The following is a 26,630-nucleotide window of genomic DNA, read 5'->3' as shown; positions in this document are numbered from 1 at the left end:
CTGCCCCTTCCCTGCTCACGCTCTGTGTCTCTCTATCTCTCAATAATAAATAAATGTTAAAAAATAAATAAACTGATGAGAATGATTCAAAAGAAAGAAGAGAATTATGTTCCAGAAAATAATGAACAACTTCAGGCAAAATTTTCTTTAGTTATCAGAAGAGATGGAATTCAGTACTAAAGTGGTCATAGAAAGAAGTAGAGATTGTGTGACCATTGTAACTGGAAGGGATTCAGAGTGTCTAGGTAAATATGCAGGTAGATAGTGGATTTGATGGTGAAGAAGATGAGGCAGTGCACAATGTGTCCTCTTTTTAAATGAAATGTAAGATTATGTCATCATCTTAGACGAGAGTATGGGAGGCAATATTGGGAATTTTAGGAAAGACAAGATTTGATAGTCTACCAAAAGTAGAAGTACATCATCCTAGAAGTATAGTAATGCTGGGAGTGCTGATGGTCCACTTGAGATTTCTGGTTATAGATTACAGTGATTCCAGTTAGCATTGTTATGTTTAATTCAGCTATAGTATGATTGTTCCAATTTAAGCATGGGTACTTGGAAATTGGGTTCACCCAGGATTGAAGTTTTGCCAGGTGAGTACTCAAGACAGAAAGTAGAGACGAGTGTGTTAAGGATATATGAAAATAAATGACAACAGCAAAAGGTAACAAAAACTGAGTTGCATAATGAGAGAAATTGGTTTATAAGGGAGATTGATGTACAATGAAAACACGGTAGGGTCAATGGCTGTAGTTCCCAGCATTATCACACATTGTTGATGTAGGGATACCAGTGTAGGCATACGGAAAAGAGAGAAGCTGAAAATGTGCAAGTAGAATACTTGAAATAAAGATTCTGGAGTTGGTACAGTTATTGATATATATATATATATATATATATATGTATATATATACATATATGTGTATACATACATATATACACATATGTGTATACATGTATACACATATGTGTATACATGTATACATACATGTACACACACATATATGTATACATGTATACATGCATGTATATATGTATATGTATATATGTATATGTGTGTGTATATATATATATATATATATATATATATATATATATGTAGCTAGTACAATGAATGGGAATGGGTGGTTGAGACTATTGGCAGTGAATAAGCACGGAATTGGGAAACCAGGAAGCTGGATAAAGATGGAGAGAAGTGGGAAGTCTCAACAAATATTTAGAGTTTAAAATTAATTACTGGGCCTGGTGATTAAATGGATATGAAGTAATTAAGGGAAAAAATTATTATTAATTATTCTGGCTTGCAAACTAAAATGAATGTTGAGGTGGCACAAGTGGAAGGGTACTAAACTCAACATGAATTTGTTTTTGGTTGTGCTAAATTTGGGGTGATTTTTACAGATCCAAGCGATGCTAAATGGGAAAGTTTAGCATAGAGATATGGAAGCCTCTCCATATGTAGACGTAGAGTCAAAGTGAATTAAAATTGTGGATATTTAGTCAAGTGTTGATATCTCATGGGAAATTTACATATGAAGGAAAGGAGAGAGGGAAATAGTTAGGGAATATTGTTAAGAGAAAAATAGTTTGAAGATGGATGAAATTTGAGTCTGTTTGGGAAGGCCCTGTAGAGAGTGAAAGGCTAGAGATACAGGAGAGAGAAGAGATCATCAATCATAGCATTTTCCTGAAGAAGCTAGCATTAGGGACAAAGGAAATGTGAAAGGACTACACTTGGAGATCAAAACCCTGCAACCATTAGGAGAGAATAAATACAGGATGGAGAAGGATGCAGATAGATGGGCAAAGGCTGAGGGAGTTTCCCTTCAATACTCTCTATGAAGCTATAAATTCATCTTGCCAAAAAGGAAGATAGTGTTTAGTGTGTGTGCATGTGTAAAGGGTTGGGATATTAGTTTCAAATAGAAGCTGTGCTAATTTTTGCATTCAAAATATCCTGATACTAATCCTCAAGTCATCAATAATTTGCAATGTGTTGCTTTACATGTATTCAACTGAAGGTCACCCTCTTTTATTTTTGCATGGAAAATAACAGGTTGTGGTTTGCTATCAGAGACTCTAGACTCATTAAATTAGAAGACTGTTAAATATTTAATCAGAATCTAACAGCATCCTGTATGTGTTCTGAGAAATTAAAAGATTTCAATATCTGTAGTGATAATTTCAATATGCTGATATATAACAATTACTCCAAATTACATCATTACAACAAACATCATCAATTTTGTATGTGTGTGTGCAATCGTGCAGGTACAAAACATTAATATATCAGGAAATTATACGGAAATGTTTTTCCTATTTCATGCTTTTGAAATGCTCTTAAGTAAGGAATTATGATAAATAGTCTCTTACAAATAAAATATCTGTGAGTCTGATTGTTCTGATGTAATTAAATCTATCCTCAAGCAGTGATTCTTGTTTTAGCCATGTGAACTATATGCCTGTTTCAAATCTAAAGCAAGTAAAGGTAGAATTCACCATCCTATTGGTTAAAACTCACCAGCTATAATTCAGTTTTTTTCCCTTTTTTTCTTCTTCCTGTTTTTCTTTAATATTAGTTATTGTCTTCAATGTATTTTAAAATACAATTTAAAATTACAAAAAAAAACATTCCCCGTGTTTAAATATAGATGTATGTGTGTGTATATGTATGTTTATTCTTCCACGTCTTTATCTATGTACTAATACCTATTTACAGTAATAAAGGTTTTGTATGGCAACAGAACACACACATTGCTCATAAGGTTACTCGACTCCCTTACTGATATATTCTAGACAGCTTTCTACATCAAGAGCTATAACTCCTTTTAATGGTTGCATTATTTTCCTTAGCATTGATTTACTACTGATCCTGTATTTAAAGATAAGCAATTCCTAATTTTATGATTTTTACAAATTAGAAAATAGCATGTATGTGTGTGTATCTGACATTATATAAAGTATATTTAGAGGGATGTCAACTAAAGTACATGGAACTATTCAATTTTATCATTCAAATTTGCTAAACATGGTTCAAAAAGCCAGATGAGCAACACATTAAAAATTATGGAACTAAACATTTGAGTTAGAAAACATTTGAATTAGTCTCATTTTAATTATATATATATATATATATATATGTGTGTGTGTGTGTGTGTGTGTGTATATGTGTATATATATACACATATATAATTTATAGCAAAGCATTTTTTAAAGTTTATTTGTTTTGAAAGAGACAGAGACAGCGCAAGGGGGGGGGGAGGGGCAGAGAGAGGGAGAGAGAGAGAATCTTAACCAGGCTCTGCACTGTCAGCCCAGAGCCTGATGTGGAGCTAAAACTCAGGAAACCAAGAGTCGGAAGCTTAATCAACTGAGTCACACAGAGGCCCCTATAGCAAATCATTTTTATATTTATCTAAAATCAGTTGAGTTCCATTAAAGCGTGGCTGAAAGTCTTTGACCAAAAGTTGCCAAGAAATTAATGGTTTAGAAATTTCTTCTAATAAGTTTATTGTTTTCTTTCTTTTTTTAATTTTTTTTTCATGTTCATTTATTTTTGAGAGGGAGAGAGACAGAGCACGAGCGGAGTAAGGCAACGAGAGGGAGACACAGAATCCGAAACAGACTCCAGGCTCCAAGCAGTCAGCTCAGAGCTAGGCACTGGGCTCGAACTCACCAACCATGAGATCATGACCTGAGCCAAAGTCAGATGCTCAGTCAGACACTGAGTGATGCAGGCACCCCATCTTTCTTTCTTTTTAATGTTTATTTACTTTTGAGAGAGAGTGCGCATACAAGCATGGGAGGGGCAGAGAGTGAGGAAGACAGGATCTGAAGAGGGCTCTATGCTGACAGCAGAGAGCCTGATGTGGGGCTCGAACTCATTAACCCATGAGATAATGACTTGAGCACCACCCAGGTGCTCCACATTTGTTTTCTTTATGGTGCCATCAATCATGTTCTAGAGAGGACTTACTTAATAGATAAGGAAGTTTAACCTTTTTTAAAAGTTTGTTGATTTCCTAATTGATTGTAGGTAATCCCAGATGTTCAGATATACATGAATAGATCTTTAATATTTTAGCAATTTAATAGGTTTGAAATAATAAATAAATAAAACATTAACAAAAACTATGACTTAGTAAGTCATAGTAATGTTTAAACTTTTTAAAAATATACTAAGACTATATTGCTTCAAAGGGCTTCTCTTTTTTTTTTCTCTCTCCCTTTCTCCCTCTCTTGTGCTCTTGCTCTCCTTATTTACTATCATTACTTGATATAATGAATAACTGGCATGAATTTTACAAGTTCGTGCCTGTTGTATACCATCTTAAACTTACAGTTGTGTTCTTTAGATCTTTTTGTTTGTTTTGACTAGTTGGTCAATCGCTAAAGTACTACTATATTCAGTAATCCCAAAATGTACTCAAGAGGAGATGATAGTGTTTTCCAATAATCAACTCACTGTCAAAGAATGAAGTTAGGGACTATTTACTGCTATCTCTTGTTCTTTCTACTTGCCCTAAGAAAAACTGAAAATTTGCATGAACGTGGATGGTATGATTATAAGTAAAGTCAAGCCATTTGCTTGGGTAGTATCTCAGATGGAAACATAAAGATATTTAGTCTGAAAAAGGAAAAGACCAAGAAGAAAGTTAATAGAAATGCATCGGTCAGGAAATTTAAAATTGATATGTCTAATCCATACTACTTTTAGATTATTTCCATAATGACCATATGCAAAATAAAGAGATTTTGATATATCCTCTCCTGGCTGTCCAAAGAAATACATAGCATCAAATATGACCTACTGTTAATAGTATACATAATTTTAATAACAGCAATATGTTTAAAATGTGTTTAAACACATTTAAAAAATTAATATTCTGGCTAGGAAGAGAATCTGGTTCATGTAGATGTGTTTGTTTGCCACAGTCGTAGTGATTTCTTTTACATGTTAAAGAAATTGCAGGCAAAGTGTAAGTGTAAGATTTTTTGCTATTATATTATTTCATTGTTGTTTGAAATATATATATATATATGTATATACATATATATATGGGCTCTAAATCTGTGTTCAGAACATCTGCAAGTTTATAACATCTCCACAATGGCTTTAGGAAAAAAATGGGTTTCCCCATAATTAGAAATGTGTTCTAATTAGGGATTGGGCATTTATATAAGTTTACAAAGGAGTTATATTGCTAAACATTGTTATTAGATGCTTTAAAATGCATTTCTGTGAACTCAGTCACAACAAAACTCCCCTTAGAATAGAAGAGTGGTTCGTTCTATGCTAAAAATATTAAAGTGGGGTGCAATGACCAAACATTTTTGCAAAAGATTTGTCTTTTCTCCAAGTCCCCTGTGTAGTATTTTTAAAGAGATAGGAACAGTCCCACCCTCTCATTTCTCCCCCTTGGATTACTTCCAATGTACTATGGACCCAGAAATTAGAAAAATTAGATATTAGAGTTTTCCCAAGTTAAATGCTAATGAAAAAAATGTATTTTCTTCATGTTCTCTTTATTAATCTTCCCATATATTTACTTGAGATTTATATGTAAGTTAGAAAAACGTTTTACTACTTTTGAACTTTATCATTACTTAAAAATAGGACAGTGAACGGGCTGCGCTCTTTATTACAACACAGTTCAGAAACTACATTCTTGAGGAAGCTTTACAAGCTTCTACTTAGTGTTTACTTGTAAACGTATAGGACATTTCGCATCCCCCTAAAAGTGTCAGTCAAGACTGATGTAGGTACAGCATAATGAATAAGTAGGAAGCTAGGTTAATTAAGCAGACATACTAGAAACAAGGGTTATTAACTGTTATTTGGAAAGGAAAGGACATTTGTTTCATCTTTTGTTTTTAAAAATTTGATTATCTTGAGGGGCACCTGGGTGGCTCAGTGGGTTAAGCGTCCGACTTCGGTTCAGGTCATGATCTCATGGTTTTTGAGTTCGAGCTCCGCTTCGGGCTCTGTGCTGACAGCTCAGAGCCTGGAACCTGCTTCAGATTCTGTGTCTCCCTCTCTCTCTGCCCCTCCCCTGCTCACACTCTTTCTCTCTCTGTCTCTCAATAATAAATAAATGTTAATTTTTGTTTAATTTGATTATCTTGGGATAATGTTTTTAACAGTTCAATGCAAGAAAAGAAGGAAAACTTGGAATAGCTGGGCATAGTTCCTTTTTTGTTTAGGACCTTACTTGACTACAAGTAAAATAAAGCCTGACAATAGTGGTTTCAACACTATTCTTTAAATTATTCTGATATTCTTTAAAATACAGAAGTTTAAAAATAATAATAGCAAAACTAAAATAAGTAAGAATAAATAAAACAGAAGCCTAGAAGTGAGGGGGGTGTCGTCATTGACTACATGGATCAGTAACATGAGGGCTATAGTCAATGTCATGTTCTTATCTTTCTGTTTTGGTAGCAAGACAGCAAGATAAACACTACATTCACAGACAGAAGTGGAGGGACAGGTTCCATCAATTGTATCTGTTCTATCTCAGAGTTCTGTTAGCCGACTTCTGCTTTCCTCCCATTGAAGAGAAATTAGTTATATATTCACATCAAGATGCAGTGAGAATACGGAAGTTATGTAGTTTTTTAAAAATCACTAGATTAGGGGCGCCTGGGTGGCTTGGTCGGTTAAGCGTCCGACTTCGGCTCAGGTCATGATCTCACTGTCCATGAGTTCGAGCTCCACGTTGGGCTCTGTGCTGACAGCTCAGAGCCTGGAGCCTGTTTCAGATTCTGTGTCTCCCTCTCTCTCTCTGCTCCTCCCCTGTTCATGCTCTGTCTCTCTCTGTCTCGAAAATAAATAAACGTTAAAAAAATTTTTTTTTAAAAAATCACTAGATTAGAAGGTGCTAGGGAGCAGGGGGTTAGGAATGACAGTTGGATTAGTCAACCAGGGGCTTTGATGTAGAGTGGTGAGGGGTGCAACAAGCAAATAAGAATAACAACTGGTCTGAGGATTCATTTTTACCATTTTTTGGAGAAAATACCATTTTGCAAACAACTTTGAAATCAGGAATAAGCAAATATTAAACATGTATCTGCTTCAATCAGAGGAGCATTAAATAAATAACTCTTCCCATTTTCTTTTCATTAGAAATCTTTTAGAATTGTGTTTTTTTAAGCTTAAAAATATATAGGAAGCTCTGAAACTGTTGAAAATGTATGTTCTTTTAAAGAGTTGATTTAACATAAAAAGTATGTAAATATATAAGTAAGCTATTCATTTAATTATGTATTTTTGTAATAATCATTTATTCAGTGCTTCTTTTTAAGACACAATAAACTAGTCCCCAAAGAAATATAAAGATGTCTGTGACATAATTTCGGCACTTAAAAAACTTATATTTGTACTGTTAAAAATAGAAATGCCATTATTTTACCTTTAAGCTCTGAATATGTGCACATAGCTATTTCCCTTCCCAAAGTTATTTGAAAGTTATACATTGCTCATGCTAATAAAACCCTCAAAAGGACAACTTAATTCTAGAACTCCTAAATAAAGTAAATTATACTAGAAATCAGTATATGCTATGGGATATGTTAGCAGTAAATGTTATAGATTAAAAATAAATGAATATTTGTCCTCAAAACGATAGATTATATTTAAGGAAAGAAGAAAAGAGTAGTAAATGAGCAAGAATCTAATTTTTTGCCAGCTTTAATATGTGGAATGTGGAGGAAAATAGAAAGATAAAATTACCATTTGCCAAAATAGAGAATCGGGGAGAAGTAGGAAATGCGTTTTGGGGGGAAAGAGGTGTTGGAATGAAGTTTATTTTGGAGTGGCTAAAGCTGAGAAATTAAATATCTAAGTGGTATTGGCAAGTAGGCAATTGAATGCACAATTGATCCTTGAACAACATGAGTTTGCACTGTGCAAGTCTACTTATATGTGGATATTTTTGTATAGTAGAGTACTATAAATGTATTCTCTCTTCCTTATGTTTTTTTTAACAATTTTCTTCAGCTTACTGTATAAGAATATGGTATATAATACATAACACAAAAATATGTGTTAATTGACTGTTTATGTTGGTATGGCTTCTGGTCAACAGGAAGATATTAGTAGTCAAGTTTTTGGGGAGTCAAGTTATACATGGATGTTTGACAGTGCAGAGGAAGTGAGCATTCCTATCCCCTGCATTGTCCAAAGGTCAACTGTACATGAATTCAAAGGAGGGGTCTAGACTGAAGATATAAAATTGCTTATCATTACATAAATAGATAGGTGATATCACTATGAAGTAAATGTGTAAGTGGAGAAGAGAAGAAACCCAATATTTAAGTCCTGGGACCCTTCCGCATTTAGAGGTCAGAGAGGTAAGGACGAAGAAGCAAAAGGGACTGGAAAGGACGGGCCAGACAGATCAAGAGAAACTAGAGAAAAGTGGTGTGATGGAATTCAAGTGTTTTAAGAAAGGGGACATGATCACTCATATGAAACATTATTAAGTGATTGCTTAAGATTAGGTCTAAGAAATGACTCTGATTTAACATTAAGGAAACCATTGGTAACTTTGACAAGAACTGATTTCATGGAGAGGTAGAGAATAAAAATGTAATGGCAATTAGTTCAAGAATCAAGAGATTGTAAGTGAAATGTACGATTATAGATAATTATTTAGGAGATAAATGCAAAAAACATTTTGCTATTTTCACAATTGTCCCAAATACTAAAAAGTCTCATCAAATACTAAAAAATCTCATCAAGTGGAGCAATTGCATTTGTCTTAAATATACTATCACCTAAATATCTCATTTGCAGTTTGATTAATTTAATGATGACTGTTGAGAATTTTTTAGGGAATGTTATTAAAAGGTGTAGAGCAATAAAAAAAAAGTAGAAATAATGGTTACTAACCTTATGGGGCTTATAATTTACCTAGAAATAAAAATAATCCAAGAGGAATAATTATAAATAATGAAATCACATTTAGTCTGGGAATGTACAAATGAGACACAGAGTGCTAAGGAGAAATACTCTTGTAAATATAACAGCAAAATTGAATGAATTGTGTCACAGATATGGCAATAAGATTGAAGCCGTTTATTAGCACTTAGTACTTTATATCTGAAACATAAGGTTGTTATGGACATTACCAAATCTTAAAAATTATGAACTGGCCTCTTTCAGAATAGTTATATTTCACTATACTTTTCAATTAAATAACTTTCTTTAAGTTTTAATTTTTAATGCCAGACTTTAAATTCTCTAAAAAGGAATGCCAGTAAGGCTCAAAATTAACAAAGGTGTCCATATAGGCTTACAAAGGCATCTGACTCCATCCAGCCTGTGTTACCCAAGGCAAAGGTGTTCATATTCAACAGTATGAACAGGATATTTCAATGCATTAAATAGTTTGTAAACAATGTTTTTATTTTTTTTAATGTTTGCTTATTTTTGACAGGGAGAGAGAGACAGAGCACGAGCAGGGGAAGGGCAGAGAGAGAGGGAAACACAGAATCTGAAGCAGACTCCACTCTCTGAGCTGTCAGCACAGAGCCCCATGTGGGGCTTGAACCCACAAACCATGAGATCATGCTCTGAGCCCAAGTCGGACGCCTAACGACTGAGCCACCCGGGCACCCCTAAACAATTTTTTAATATTTATTTATTTTTCAGAGAGAGAGGCAAAGCGTGAGTCGGGAAGGGTTAGAGGGAGACACAGAATTCAAAGCCTCCAGGCTTTGAGCTGTCAGCACAGAGCCCGACGGGAGGCTCTGACCCAAAGACCGCGAGATCATGATCTGAGTTGAAGTCGGACACTCAACCGACTGAGCCACCCAGGCGCCCCTTAAATGCATTAAATATTTTAAAACTGTATTTTTCCTACAAATGATTGGTCTCAAAAGGTTAGTAAAAATATATGAACAAAACTAGGTTGAAACAGCAGAATCCACCTTAATGAGAGAAATCAATGTTAAATAACAGTCTCTCAGAAAAAAAAGGAAAAAAGAAAAGAAAAAATTCTCTTGAATCACGCATGTTATCCTTTGCATGTTTAGTATTCCCAGAGAAAAAATAAATTATTGGAAAAATCCAAAGAAAAAGACATTATGGTATCTGTGACTGTCTTTAATTAAAAAGGTAAAGATATTAATAAAATCAACACAGATATCTATCTTGAAATTAGAGGAGAAATAAGTGGATACAGAAATTTTTTTTTTTAAGTTTATTTATTTATTTGAGGAGAGAGAGCACAAGTAAGGGAGGGGCAGAAAGAGAGGGGGAGAGAGAATCCCAAGCAGGCTCCAAACTGACAGCACAGAACCCTATGCATGGCTCAATCTCACCAACTGTGAGATCATGTCCTGAGCCGAAATCAAGAGTTGGATGTTCAACCGAATGAGCCACCTAGTGTCCCAGATACAGAAATGTATACCCTTCAGCACCTCAAATCCATAGATCCAGAAGAACTCAATACTACTCCCTTCCAAATGTTGTCTTTCTCCTGATTTTCTCATGTCTGTGAATGGCATCATCAGCCTACTCACTTAAGGGTGGGACTCCTCCTTTGTGTCTTATCATTGTTGAGTTTGTACTTTTTATAATATCTACTGCTGTGATACTTTTCTGTCTTGTCCTCTATACTTCCCTACTCTGCCCCTCATTGCCACTGATGAGAACTATAAAAATAGTCACCTAACTAGTCTTGAAAACATCTTCTTTTTCACTCTTATCTACCTTTCAACCTGTTGCCAGAACAATCTCTGTAACCTATTTTGTGTGGGTGATCTTACGTTTATTTTTCAAGTATGTGAAATTTTAAAATACTATCTTTTATAAATCTATTACTTCTTATTTAAAAGGAGAAAACTGTAAACTATTCTTTATAAACATTTAACATTTTTGAGATAGAATTGATATAAAGCATTATTTAGTTTCCAGTGTACAACATAATGATTTGATATTTATATTACTGCAAAATGATCACTGCTATAGGTCTAGTTAATATCAGTCACCATATATAGTTACCAAATTGTTTCTTATGATGAAATCGTTTAAGATTTACTCTTTTAACAACTTTCAAATATGCAATACAGTATTAGTAACTGTAGTCATCATGCTGTGCATTACATCCCCATATCTATTTATTTTATAACTGTAAGTTTATACCTTTGACTCCTAACCCTTTACCCATTTTGCTTCCCCCAACCTTCTGCCCCTGGTAATTTTCAATCTGTTTTCTATATCTGTAAGCTTGTTTTGTGTTGTTTGTTTGTTTGTTTTAGTTTTAGAATCAACATGTAAATGGATTATGTGGTATTTGTCTTTCTCTGTCTTAGTTCATTCTGTGTAATTCTTTCAAGGTCCATCCAGTTGTTGTAAATGGCAAGATTTAATCCTTTTTATAGCTGAATAGTATTCCATTATATATGTATACCACATCTTCTATATCCATTCATCTGTTGATGGACACTTACAATGTTTCTGTATCTTGGATACTGTAAGTAATGCTGCAATAAACCTGGGGGTGCATATATATTTTTGAATTTTTTTTCATTTTTGGGGGATAAATATCCAGAAGTGAAATTGCTTTATTATTTCTTGTATTTTTGATAATTGTCATTCTAACTGGTGTCACATGATATCTCATTGTGGTTTTAATTGGCATTTCCCTGAAGATTAATGATGTTGAACATCTTTTCATGTTCCTATTGGCCTCCTCTGTATCTTTTCTTAGAAAAAAGTCTATTTAAATTCTCTGCCCACCCCCCTTTTTTTTAACAGGAACACTTGATTTACTTTTTAGAAGTAAGGAAGTGTTTTTGTTGTTGTTTTTCTTTTTTTCTTTTTGTTTTCTTTTTGAGAGAGAGAGAGAGACTGAACACACAAGTGGGGGAGGCACAGAAGGAAAAGGAGAGAGAGAATCTTAAGCAGACTCCATGCCCAGCACAGAGCCTGATATGAGGCTCAATCTCAACATGAGATCATGACCTGAGCCAAAATCAAGAGTTGGATGCTTAACCAACTGAGCCACTCAGACGCCCCTCTCTGCCTGTTTTTTAATTGGGTTTTTTTGCACTGAGTTGTATTAATTCTTCATTTATTTTACTATTTTATTTTATTTTATTTTATTTATTTTTTTAACCAAAATAATGTTTTACTGTCCATTTGCTTCCAAATCTTTTATGCAAGTTTCAACAGATTACCAAATGATAGTGATTCATTTTATTAACTAGAAAAGTAGTTCTCATTCTTTTGATTAAAATGATAAAGGTTAATATTAGGCAACAAAATAATCATAAGAAATTGAGAATGCCATCTTGCACTTAATAGAAAAATTCTGAGTAGCAAGGAGCAAGATAATCAAGCACTAAAGTATTTTTTTTTAGTTTTTGTATTTTAAATTTTTATTTTAAATTTAATTTTTAAATTTTTAAATTTTAATTTTAATTTTTAAATTTTAATTTTTTTATTTTAATTTAATTAATTTATTTTTTTAGTTTACATCCAATTTTGTTAGTGTATAGTGCAACAATGATTTCAGTAGTAGATTTCTTAATGCCCCTTACCCATTTAGCCCATCCTCCCTCCCACAACCCCTCCAGTAACCCTGTTTGTTCTCCATATTTAAGAATCTCTTATGTTTTTGTCCCCCTCCCTGTTTTTATATTATTTTTTCTTCCCTTCTCTTATGTTAATCTGTTTTGTATCTTAAAGTCCTCATATGAGTGAAGTCATATCATATTTGTCTTTCTCTGACTAATTTCGCTTAGCTTAATACTCTCTAGTTCCATCCACGTAGCTGCATTTTCTTGATATATTTTAGATTGTAACTCATTATCGGCTATGATTTGTAAATATTTTCTCCTATTCAGTAAGTTGCCTTTTCATTTTTTCCCCTGTGGTTTCCTTTGCTGTGTAGAAGCTTTTAAGTTTGATTTAGACCCATTGGTGATTTTTGCTTTTGTTGCATTTGTTGTTGGGGTCAAATCCAAAATATCACTGTCAAGACCCAAGTCAAGGAGTTGACACCTGTTTTTGTTTTGTTTAGTTTTCTAGGAGTTTTGTGGTTTCAGGTCTCTTACATTCAAGTTTCTATTCTATTTAGAATTATTTTTTGTATATGATGTAAGAAAGTGGTCCAGTTTCATTCTTTTGCATGGGGTTGTCCCATTTTCCCCACATTATTTATTGATGAGACTGCCCTTTCCCTTTTTATATTCTTGGCTCCTTTGTTATAAATTAATGGACCATATATGCATGGGTTTATTTCTGAAAACCTATTCTTTTCCATTGATGTAATTAACTCATATAATCATTTGTTAATGGAAACAGACAAAGCTTTGGAGCAAAACATGCCAAGATTCAAATCCTGATTATCCACTTAGAATGTTTTTGACCTTTGGCAAGTTATGTAACCTACCTCAGATTCATCACACACAATCCATTATGTTGGAAGAACTATTTGACATAACACACATAAAACACCTAGTAAAAGTATCTTTGTTCTTTAATTATGCACGAAATGTTCAATGACCCTACATGGGTGTCCCAAATTCTGACATCTTCCTCAGGACTGTACCTGTTTCTTAAATTCTCGGTGCCCCGCCCCCCCCCCCCCCCCATCTCACTCCATCCAAATGTCAAGACTTTTTCAAGGCTGCCAACTCCTCTGGAATACTTGGAGATCCCCAGAAAGGGAAATAAGGCTGCCAGCAGGGCAAAAAAAGGTAGAAAACATTTCATCTAAATTAAAAGGAGTAATAGGTCTTAAGAAAGACATTTCCTTACCCCGTCCACTGTTTTATGTAAAAAAAAGAAAAAAAAAAAAAAAAGGTTTTTAGTCTAAGGTAAGAATTGGGATGTCTAAAAAATACATGCAAAATATTTTTAAGATGCTTCATGTACAAAATTATATATAAAGAGAACAAGACAAATCATTACTTAAAAAAATGTTTGTGGGGCACCTGGGTGCCTCAGTTGTTTAAGCGTCTGACTTTGGCTCAGGTCATGATTCGTGGCTTTGGGAGTTGAGCCCTGCATTAGGCTCTCTGCTGTCAGCACGAGTCCATTTTGGATCCTCTGTCCCTCTCTCTGCCCCTTCTGCCTCTCTCTCTCTCTCTCTCTCTCTCTCTCTGCCCCATTTGTGCTCTCTCTCAAAATAAACTTTAAAGAAAAAATTGGTCTGTGACTCCTCTGAAAATGGGACTACTTTATTTATTTTTAACATTTATTTATTCTTGAGAGACAGAGAGCGCAAACAGAGGAGGGGCAGAGAGCCAGGGAGACAGAATCAGAAGTAGGCTCCAGGCTCTGAGCTGTCAGCACAGAGCCCTACGAGGGACTGGAACTCAGGAACTATGAGATCATGACCTGAGCCCTAGTCAGACACTACCAACTGAGCCACCCAGGCACCCCAGAATGGAACTGTTTCAGTCTGTATTATGTAATTGTGCCCAATAAACCTGACACAAATGTACAGTGTGGTGCTTTGATAGATAAAGATAGATGCAGTTTACTAATAGAATGTAATCTCTGTTAGCAACACAGGTTATCTGCAGTTACAGAGTCTAGGATGAATGGGGGTTTCGAGGTGAAGAAAAATCTTAACATATGGGAACATAGAATGGTGCCTACCCTCCCCCTCCTTTACTTTATAGTTGTTTTTATATGCCATTATCTGCTCTATTATAAAACTAATAAATTCCTTAGCATGTTAAACAATTTTGATAGGAAACATAACTGAAGTTGTAAAAAATCCTCAATTTTTTTAATCCTTTGGCATATTTCTGCTGATTACCATGTCTATGTAATGAGTAAGTAATAGGTTAGAGTACTTAGTGGATAACATATTTAGTAATGAAATGTTTACAATATTTTGCTTGTGGCAGTAAACATATTTCTATATTCTATCTATAGATAATCATAAAAGTGCTGTACTAATACAGACATTGGTGATATTGTATAAGTAAAAACTATGAAAAAAAAAATGTAAGTGCCAAAAATTCACCTAAGTTCTAAAAAGGACCTGTTAAAATAAAATTATTTCTATGGGGCGCCTGGGTGGCTCAGTCGGTTGGGCGGCCGACTTCAGCTCAGGTCACGATCTCGCGGTCCGTGAGTTCGAGCCCCGCGTCGGGCTCTGTGCTGACAGCTCAGAGCCTGGAACCTGTTTCAGATTCTGTGTCTCCCTCTCTCTGACCCTCCCCCATTCATGCTCTGTCTCTCTCTGTCTCAAAAATAAATAAACGTTAAAAAAAATTAAAAAAAATAAAATAAAATTATTTCTAGTATAATTCCCTTCCAACACTTTATTTGTAGAAATCCATAGGTATTTTTCTATTTTACCTCAATAAAGCTGAAAGATTATTATATATATCCTCAGAATGATGTCCTTAAGCATGAGAATGTCTGTCCCCAAAATCAAACCAAGTATGCATACTTTCTCAAAAGTTATAACAAGCAAACAATAACCCATAGATAGATATAAACATTGCCAATACAGAGAAGGAAGAAATTATCATGAAACTATTAGAAATTTTTCTCAGAGACTAATCCTAGAGATAAAAGAATCCAGGTGATATTTACGTATTGCTTTAATGGTGATATCTCTACTGAAATAGTTTGTAACACCATTTTAGTGAATAATCTGTAACATTCATATATTTTTTTTTAATATTGGGAAAAAAGATCTTATCACATGAAGACAAATCAATTTGCTTAGGAAGAGGGAGAGTATGTTGTGATTCATTTGCTTTAGTACTTACTTTTCTGGTAATATTTAACATATAAAAGAGGAATCTAGAATCCTAATCAAAGGATAGAGACATACTGTAATACCCTAGGTCTCATCAAGTAAAAACTGTAACTGTCAACTGATGTCTGCCTCAGAGTCTGACCCAGATCACTTTTATTTGTTCAGAAAGAAAAGATGTGTCATATTTATAGAGCAGGTGGAATTCTGGGTCACCATAAGCACAGTTTGCAGGAGAAGAAACAAAACAAGACAAAACAAAGAACATTAATGTGGCTCTCCTTGCCCTAGGCAGTAACACTTAAAATGTCTTCTGGGGAATTTCAATGTTTCCTAGTGTTTCAAGGTCTCTTGTTTCAAGTCTGAACCTCTTTGGGGAAGACTGCACAGAGAGTATCACTGTAGTAGGCACAGACACTACTAGAATGGTAGATATTGCTGGTCTTTGCTTTTCTTAAAGGAAATCCAGGTTTTGTTGTTTGTTTTTTTTTTTAAGCCAAAAAATCCTCTTAACTGTTTTCTCAATGAGAAAAATAAAATGAATCTAAGTAAAGAATAATATCACTTATAAATTTCAATAAGGACATAAAGTATTTAATAAACAGAAACCACAATGAACATAGCAATGCAGATACAATGATAGTCCAGTAAAAATTACAATAGTAAGATATAACTAAATATAAAATCAAAGAATCTATTGGAACCCCTAAGTGAATTTATATGCCTTTTCTATTCTCTACTTTCAAAGAGATATTGAAGAAAAAATCTGATGAATTGTATATCTGCCTTAAAAAACAATTCTAATGAATCAACATTGGAAAATGAGACAACATAATATAGCTGAAAAATTAATGGACTTCAGAGTCCAATATGTAGAATGTTAGCATTACTATTATGTTTGACCTTACCTAGGTGTCTTAACTTTTCTCAGAGTCTGTTTCTTCATATCTTATATGAAGCTTATAAGATATACATTGTATAGTTATTATGAAAATATACAATGTATGTAAAAATACATTTTTAATTAAAAATATACAACTATTATTAGAATAAAAATGTTCATAGTCAATTTATTTATTTATTTTTTGAATTTAAGGACCAAATAAATCTCTGATTTACCTCCATAAACAGGAATGTTTTCTTTATCAGGATAAAATGTCTTTAATATTTCCATTTCTATTAGATTATTTCCCATTGAAACTGAAGTGAATTTTTAGTGACATTCTTTGCACTATAAAACTCATGAATACCTGATGGCAGTCAAATTCCGTGTCCCCCTTATTTGAGCAGAACTTTTACTATGTTTATTTTTTTTATTTTTATTTTTTTTTTAATTTTTTTTTTCAATGTTTATTTATTTTTGGGACAGAGAGAGACAGAGCATGAACGGGGGAGGGGCAGAGAGAGAGGGAGACACAGAATCGGAAACAGGCTCCAAGCTCCGAGCCATCAGCCCAGAGCCCGACGCGGGGCTCGAACTCACGGACCGCGAGATCGTGACCTGGCTGAAGTCGTACGCTTAACTGACTGCGCCACCCAGGCGCCCCAACTTTTACTATGTTTAAACTGTTTACCTAATTAATAAAATATTGAAAATGTTATTTTCAAAGTTGTATTCCTTATCTTAGTTGGCAACTGATTCTAAGAATTTTCTGTCAATAGTCAACTTTTTTTTTTTTAATTAAGGAGTCAACATATTTTTGATCAACTATATTTTTCTTATAGCAAGAGCACATTAGGAAACATGGAGCACATTGCTAAGGATACATGGTGGACTCACACTTTTTTCTGATGACCACTAGAAGATATGCAGAAGGAAGACAGGGAACAGTTGATCATAGCCAATATTATGTAATTGTATTTTTAAAGAAAATAGCTAAAGCTACCTAATTATATGTTTTAAAGAAAATATAAGGTTATAGAGAATCATAACATCGGACCCTAATTTATGCAGCATCCGTTTAAGTTACATATATGATTACTACAGGCAAAAATTAATTTACCTTCCTAAGAAGTAAATCTGTTAATATTAATACTCTCTAGTATGAATGTGTGTAAGTATACACACACACAATGCAAACACTCAGACACATTTATATGTGTGTTATATATAAAGACTTGTTAGCTGTTATATGTAAAGACTTGTCAACTTGAGGTACCCTAATTTCTCCAAATTGGGCTACAGTTAAGATAAATATTGGATTTATCACTCACACAAGGTTGCTTTTGAGAATCAGTGGGATACTATTGATATTTACACTGGTACAAAATATGGATTGTCCCGACCAGAGTGAGGCATATGATTCACTAATGCTTAAGGGTATGTTATTTAAATTTTATTTAATTTTTAAATTTCATTTATTTGGCAGGATCTAGAGGCAAAATCATCAGAAATGTAAGAAAGACTATAGAGTTCCCTGCTGTGTCTATTTTTTATTACCATAGGTGAAGAATATATTTATGGGTACTTAAGCTGAGTTATTTGATAGAAGAACTACACTCACAACTAGTTAGAGGCAGACACATAATTAAAACTCAGATTGGTCTGACTGTGAAGCCTCTTTCCAGCACAATATGCCACTCTAAGGAAGAATCATGCAGATTTGAAAGGTAAACAAAAAATAATAATGTTAGAGACACTATTTTACCATGTTATTTAAAATTTATTATACAAAAATGCCTTGTTAAAATTATCTGACTAGCCTGTTGTTTTTTGTTTATTTTTATTTCCTATGTAAATTAAAAAAAAATTCTATTTCGGGGCGCCTGGGTGGCTTGGTCGGTTAAGCGTCCGACTTCGGCTCAGGTCATGATCTCACAGTCCGTGAGTTCGAGCCCCGCGTCGGGCTCTGGGCTGACAGCTCAGAGCCTGGAGCCTGTTTCAGATTCTGTGTCTCCCTCTCTCTCTGCCCCTCCCCTGCTCATGCTCTGTCTCTCTCTGTCTCAAAAATAAATAAACGTTAAAAAAAAATTTTTTTTTTAAATTCTATTTAGCCTTTAGTGCCCATCAATAGTGAATTCACTCTAAGTCTGATCCAATGAATCCTGAGACCCATCTCCAAATTATTTAATTTAATTTAATTTAGAAGTTTCTAAAAGTGTACTCGCTGATTTAAAGTCATAATGTTGGTTGCAAATTGTACCATCAGTGTTTGATAGAACTTTGGGTTGTTTCCCTTATCTGTATTGAAAATTATTCTGGATTCAAGAAAAAGAAAAAAGAAACCTATATCATAAAATTGAAATCCTTTTATTTGGTGAAATACCTATGAAAGAATCTTACAGATTTAGCATTCTTTGCAATGACTACATTAGGCAAAATACCAGTTTAACTAAGTTTACAATTTTATAGAAAAATATGGCTGTATATTTTTAAGAGGATGGCCTGCCCTTGACATTAAATGAAAAATGGTATAATAGTTTGAGAGCCATTGAGTTTTAATCATAAATTATATTGACTTTAATACATTTTTTTCTGACTAGATCTGGAAAGAAACAGATCAATGAAGGAAAAATGTTTGGATGTTTATAAAATCAAAGTTCATATATTCGCTCACATTTTATATACTCCAGTGAGGATTAGCGTGGTTCAAATATAGCAATAAATTATAAGAATGTATCTTATTATGTGAGTATTGTAGTTTGGGGAGGCACTACTCTTTTATAGATAACTAAGACAGGTAATTGCATTCAAGGCAATAGAATATAATACACTATGTTGTCTCTGAAATTCAAAATGAAATTATGAAAGCCAAATTATATGCTTTTAAATAAATAAACAAGTTCATTTGTGACTAAAAATCTTTATTATATTAGTTTCTATTAGTAGTGGGGGAATATCTGTTTCATTGTAGTATTTCCGAATCACAGAATAAGGTAAATTATCATTTTATTACATCCTTTTATTTATTTTTTAATTAATTTAACATTTATTTTTGAGAAACAGAGAAGAAAATGAGCAGGAGAGGGGCAGAGAGAGAGGAAGACACAGCAGAATCCAAAGCAGGCTCCAGGTTCTGAGCTGGCAGCACAGAGCCCAATGTGGGACTTGCACCCACGGACTGTGAGATCATGACCTGAGCCGAAGTCAGGTGCTTAACCGACTGAACCATCCAGGCACCCCTGATTACATTCTCTTAATCTAAGCTTGGAGTTGGCACTTGAAGTGTCCTATGTCTTCTACTTTAAGGGTCCCATAGATTTTTTTTTTTAATTTTTTGTCAACGTTTTTATTTATTTTTGGGACAGAGAGAGACAGAGCATGAACGGGGGAGGGGCAGAGAGAGAGGGAGACACAGAATCGGAAACAGGCTCCAGGCTCCGAGCCATCAGCCCAGAGCCTGACGCGGGGCTCGAACTCACGGACCGCGAGATCGTGACCTGGCTGAAGTCGGACGCTTAACCGACTGCGCCACCCAGGCGCCCCGAGATTTTTAATGTACAGGCAAATGACAACAAACAATACTCATGTTATAGATAACAGATGACAGAACATTTTAGGTCCCTTGGTGTTTGACCCTTATGATCTTGTTAATAGTGTAATATCTCAGCCTTTTAAGAGGTTGCTCTGACTCACATGTGAAAGGAAATGCTGTCTTTCAGAAATATAGCTTAGTTGGCAATAGCCAGCATTATACCTAGGAGGGATATACAGCAATTTAAGAAAAGCCACTTAAATGGCTATTTCCTCTTTATCCAAAGGGTTCTCATAAAGAGTTGAAGGATTAACTCTTAGGGAAAAAATGGGCATGTATCCTATACCTACAAATATCTGGTTTCATCAAAATTTCATGGAGTGGGAAATGTGTAAATAATATTAACTTTTCAGATTACCTTGGTCTGGCAAAACATAATGTTAATTGTACAAAACATAGTGAGTGGGAAATGTCTCAGACACATTAAACGATAATGATTAGAAATATGTGCAGAAGTACTTCCATTGTAAAGGTGGACAGGGGATAGCAAAATTAAGTCTTAATTGAGAAAAATACAAAGTAGACAGTAAAGGAAAAAATACGGTCATTGTTATAAAAAACTTTTAGGGGGCGCCTGGGTGGCTCAGTCGGTTAAGCGTCCGACTTCGGCTCAGGTCACAATCTCGCGGTCCGTAAGTTCGAGCCCCGCATCAGGCTCTGGGCTGATGGCTCAGAGCCTGGAACCTGCTTCCGATTCTGTGTCTCCCTCTCTCTCTGCCCCTCCTCCGTTCATGCTCTGTCTCTCTCTGTCTCAAAAATAAAAAAAATAAAAACGTTAAAAAAAAATAAAAAAAAAACTTTTAGACAATGATTTATTTTTCTTTTTTTTTTTTTTTTTTTTATTTTTTAAAATTTTTTTTTTTTTTTTCAACGTTTATTTATTTTTGGGACAGAGAGAGACAGAGCATGAACGGGGGAGGGGCAGAGAGAGAGGGAGACACAGAATCGGAAACAGGCTCCAGGCTCTGAGCCATCAGCCCAGAGCCCGACGCGGGGCTCGAACTCACGGACCGCGAGATCGTGACCTGGCTGAAGTCGGACGCTTAACCGACTGCGCCACCCAGGCGCCCCTATTTTTCTGTTTTAGTTACATTTAACAAACTTGTATATCCAAAGAAAACTACATTGTATCAAATTTTAAAATGCCCATTAGTAAAAATGCAAAAATAAAAGCACTATAATCATACTATCCAAAGACAAGAACTGTTTAGTGTCTTATTGTATATTCTTCTAGAAATTTTTACACACACACACACACACACACACACACACATTTCTCTAGCTGAGATTCTACTGTTTGTAACCCACTCTTTTAAATCTATGGCCTATATCTTTACATGGCAGTACATTTTTATCTCATCTGCTACCTAATCAGCCCATAATAAAACTTCTCAAGTTATCTGAAACCTGTCCATACAAATGGTGGTCAAACTAAGGTTCACTGCAGGATTGCATTTCACATCTTGTTGTTATGACCAGTAAGTCTTTTTAATCAAAACAGTACCTTTTTTTCCTATTCACTTATTAAAGAAACATGCACGTTGTCTTAAAGAATATTCCCCCTTCTCAGTTTGACCAGTTGCATACTTGTGGTTTATGATTTATTTTTCAAGAGCAACTTCTACTAAAATATGAAGGCTTGGCCACCTAAAATATCCAACAAAACATTTATGTAAGATTTTAAGGTATAGAAACTAGTTCTTCAAGCTTGTACATCTACCATTCCTGCAGAGTTGTAAGAAAGAAAAAAGATAAAGAAAGGCAAATCAACCAAGGAACTTCTTTGGGGAAATATTGAATGTAAATGCTAATGAGAAAAACGTAGTAATTATTGTCTATTGTGTTTTTGGGTGTTTTATGTTTATTGCCATGACCAAGCTAAGTAGTAATGACTCAACAATTGATATCCACCCAAATTAGATGAAAACAATGGAGGCAGAGGTCTCATTTTATTGTATTAAGTGGTTCTTCTTGGGGCACATGTGTGGTTTAGTGGATTAAGCGTCAGACTTTTGGTTTCAGCTGGTGAGATTGAGCTCCGCAGGTTCTGTGCTGACAGCATGGAGCTTACTTGGGGTTCTCTATCTCACTGTCTCTCTTCCCCTTTCCTGTTTGCACACATTCTCTCTCTCTCAAAATAAATAAATAAACGTAAAAAAGAAGTGATTCTTCTTAAAATGGAAAACAAAAACAAAATAGAACATTTTTTTGGTTACAGTGATATTGACATCCATTTTCATAAATTCATGCCACTTATTTTTTGCAGAATAGATAAACAGAAGAAGTTTAGAGTTTTGTTCAAATCTACAACTAACAAAATGTTGGGCACTATTCTCAGTCATACATAAATCCTTTGCAATAAAAATATTGGGCTGAAGGCACAAAAATACAACTCTTTGTGTAGTAATGGCTTTTTCAGGGATATGTGAAACACTTGAGCCAGAAATTATGCCTTGGACTGAAATCTTAAAATGTTTTCTTGAGATACATATTTAACTGCCAGGCTCAAAAATATGATCTCACACATGCCAAAACACATCACAATGATGAGTTTGTGTCCATACTACAGTTTAACTTTCTCAGCATAGATTTTTATATCTTTATAAAATTCCATTTAGGAAAATCTAGTTGAATTATAGCAACATTCCAGTATGCTATAGTACTTTCGGCTGTCAGGAAACAACCTTTAGGATGAAATACTTCTTAAGGTTTTTCTGTAGTTTTATACGGCAATATAACAGTCATAATCTTTAGAAGACATGGCTTCATTTATAGAAGTTACACGGATTTTTTTCAAGAGCTCCTTAAAATTTTAAAATTTTATTTAGGATCATCTGCTATCATTATTTTTGATGTGTCTTTGAACAGAAGTTTATTTTGCAAGAGCAAGTAATTTTTTTTTTTCTAAAAGAATGTAGCTGTATAGAGTAAATTCCTGTAAAAATGGGAACATAAGGCATAAAAAACTTTACTATTGAAAGCATGGACATTCAGGGAGTTCTTTTTTACTTTTCTTATCTATCATGTCTTCTTGGTCAAATATGTATTAGGTAACACCTATGTGTTTTACTCTGGGCTATTTACTGTGATGAATGAAATTAATATATCTCAGGGCTATGACCACAGAAAGCTCATAGATACTACTCTAGAACAAGCAGTTAAGATCATAAATATTACTTTTCAAGCAAGGAAAAAATTTAAGTTAGAAAACAATGAGTGATCAGTTTCAAAATTATATCTTAGCTAACAATGTATTAAGGAGACACTTTAAGAAGAAAAATCTCTAGGAAATCTCTTCTAACCCCTTCTAATCTCATCTTACTAGTTATATCTTTTAATGTAATACTTAATGTGTAGACCTCTTTTGTAGGTATATGATGCTTAGGCACGCTTTTGATAATAATATTTACTTCTGTCCTACCACAACTCTGAAAAACAATCTGACTCAATTCTTCATTTTTTCCTGCTCTATATCTTATCAAAGTTCCAAGAGTTTGAAACAGCACTTTTGTTAATACATCTCTCTTATCAGTACCATCATGCTCCAGGGGTGTGGTTTCATATGTTTCCAGACCACTCATTTTTGCGTTAGAGCAGTAGTTCTCAAAAGGTGGTGATTTGGGCACACATTTGACAATATCTAGTGAAATTGTCAACTGAAGGATGGGGGTGCTACTGGCATCTAGTGGATGGGGGACAAGGATGTTGATAAACACCCTAACATGCATGAGACAGTCCCCCATAACAAACAAGTATCCAGCTTAAAATGTCAATAGTGCCACTGTTGAGAAAGTCTACTTTAGAAAAAAATTTGGAAGTAATATTATATACCACAACATTATTAAAATATATTTCCATTTATTTATAGATACAAGTAAAATTAAAACAATTTAAAATGCTTAAATATCAATATTTTGTCATATGTTCTTCATTCTGTTACTAAGTGTAATATATATATGTATATGTATACACACACACATATATATATATATATTTTCATTTTTTTTTTTTTGGTCAAATGGCATGCTGTGGCTGCTCGTCTCCAAAGATTAGTTGTTTGTGCATGGTTTATTTAAAAAACAAAGCAAAACAAAAAGCAGAAATAGTTTTTGTCATGAGAAAAATTTTGTGACAGCTTTAATGCAATTTTTTGTTTGTTTTTCTTCTAACTGACTAGATCTGTGGTATGTGGATAATGTATCCTACATCCACTCTTTTTCTTCCTCTGTCTTGTCTCTCCTCTTACTTGTTTTTTTCCTGTTTCCTTCGGTTGGCAGAACTCCTCTAATTGCAGCTGGAGTCATCGGCGGGCTCTTCATCCTGGTCATCGTGGGTCTAACATTTGCAGTTTATGTTAGAAGGAAGAGTATCAAAAAGAAAAGAGCCCTGAGAAGATTTCTGGAAACAGAGGTGAGGTGTTTATTTCTTCTCTGCATGTGTTTGGGGCTTTTCATTAGGTTTAGAAGGTTTAGATGATACTCAGCTTTTTATCCAAGTGAAATGCTGTTCAATTTCCTGCCAAGGGCTTATAGTTCTTAGTATGTTATACAAAGTTGATTAAAAATCAGAGTATATAGTAAAAGTAGTCACGGCAGTTTCATGGCTTAAAGAGGACAAATACCAAGGGCGAGACTATTATCTTCTCGAACGACAGATCTTATTGAAAAGACATATCTGTTTCTTTTGGGAGAGGAATCCCAAAGGCAAGCTCTAGGATATTACAGTAGCAGAACAGAAAACATCTGGGTGGATGAAGTCTCAGCAGAACTAGAAAAATGTTAGAATTTTTCTGGTTGAAAATAAAACCAGATAGGCCAGCAATTTATGCTTTAATTACGGTCATGAAATCAGTAGCCACTGATCCCACTATACTAGCAGTAAAAAGCTGAGCTTACAGGATGAAGCTTAGTATTGTAATCACACAGACCTTACCACACAATTTATGGGAATCATTTAATATTATGTGTGTTAGTTGTTGTGAATATGTAAATTACCCACAAATTATTATAATTTCTTTTATATTGCCACACTGAGTTCTCTAGTGTACAACATGATAGTTTTCACTGTAGAGGTTACAGGGGAAAAACAATTACAGAAAACTATGCATTTCCACATCCTTCTCAACTTGCATCTTACCTCTTTCTTCTGATATACACATCCCTGGCTGTCTGAACAGCTCACAGCAATTCTGTTCTGAGTCTTAGCCTTCCCTGGTTTGTTTTCTTGCTCATTGTCAGTGTGACAGTCTGACTTTTCCTCTTAATACTGACAGGAATGAGAACATTCATTTATAAATTTTGCAAACTGATAGCAAATACAATTTAGCTCTCTTTCTTTAGAAGTTGAAAGTAGATAGAATCGTGTGAAATGTTCAAATACCTACAGTTACACGGAGGAAAGAATTTCTAAGAATTGGAGGTGTCTAAAATTCAAATGGATTGTCTCATCAATAGAGATGGCTAAGCATAAGATAGGTAGTCAATTATACACATGAGAAAAAATAGTAATAACTCTTACTTGAGCTGGATATTTACAAATAGATCAACTTCATCATTTTCAACCCTGCACATGAATACAAGTTTGGACACAACACCCGTGCTGTGCTTATTTTCAGTTTAGCTAGGATGCTGTAGGCAGGTAGAATTCTCCCTCATGGCCAGCTTGGGGCAGTTGTAAAGAGAATTCTAAAGAGTGAAATAAATTAGAGTTGGAGAGGAACTGAAGGCTTGGAACAGCAGTGGCTATTTAAGTGACTGAATAAATAGAAAAGGAGTTCTGTCCCTTAACCACAGGCAGAAAAGTCTCATTGCTACAAAAATAATTATTTTGTGTGTTTTCTTTTTTTTTAATATGGTGCTAAGAATGTCCTTTAAATTGGCATTTAATTACTAAATAAGCAAATGCTGATTAGTTTTATAAGCAGATTCTAATTTTTATAAAAAATTATTGCTTAGTACTAAATTAGATAATTGTAGAAGTCCCATCTTTCTCTCAGGAGAAGTAAATAACTATGATTTTCTGCCATCTAAATAGAAGAGGAGTTCTTAAGAGGATCAACTCAAATCCTTAACTACTGAAGCTTGAAATCTGTCTCAGATGTGAAAAACTTGTTAAAGCATGATATATTGTTGGAATGTACTTAGAGTAAATATGCTTTTCCAAAATTGTTTTGCTCCAGATTGTCTTGTCTTCTGTTACATGAATAAAAGTAGAAAATATGTTTGTTTTTATTTAACATACACTTACTGAGATGCACTGTAAGCTTGATACTTTGATAGATACTGTGATTAAAAAGTGTTAATGGGACATGATCCTATCCCATGAAGAGTGACAGATTCAGAGCTTACAATACGGCAGGCAATATTCCAAAGTTTTCCAGCTATGTTATACCCCATTTCATCTTTTGACACTCTTCGAA

General features: G+C 34.3%; 1 protein-coding gene across 1 annotated transcript in view; it reads left to right on the top strand.

Moving 5' to 3' along the window:
• The window catches only part of ERBB4 (erb-b2 receptor tyrosine kinase 4), a 529,970-nt gene that overhangs the window by 289,634 nt on the left and 213,706 nt on the right, over positions 1-26,630 (top strand). The window contains exon 16 of the mRNA XM_032594121.1: positions 24,490-24,622. Coding sequence (XP_032450012.1) covers positions 24,490-24,622 — 133 coding nt within the window. The remainder of the gene's footprint in view (positions 1-24,489; positions 24,623-26,630) is intronic.

This window comes from Lynx canadensis, chromosome C1 (genome assembly GCF_007474595.2).
Source record: "Lynx canadensis isolate LIC74 chromosome C1, mLynCan4.pri.v2, whole genome shotgun sequence".
In the NCBI taxonomy this organism is placed as follows: domain Eukaryota; kingdom Metazoa; phylum Chordata; class Mammalia; order Carnivora; family Felidae; genus Lynx; species Lynx canadensis.
This window is presented reverse-complemented; position numbering and strand designations above follow the sequence as displayed.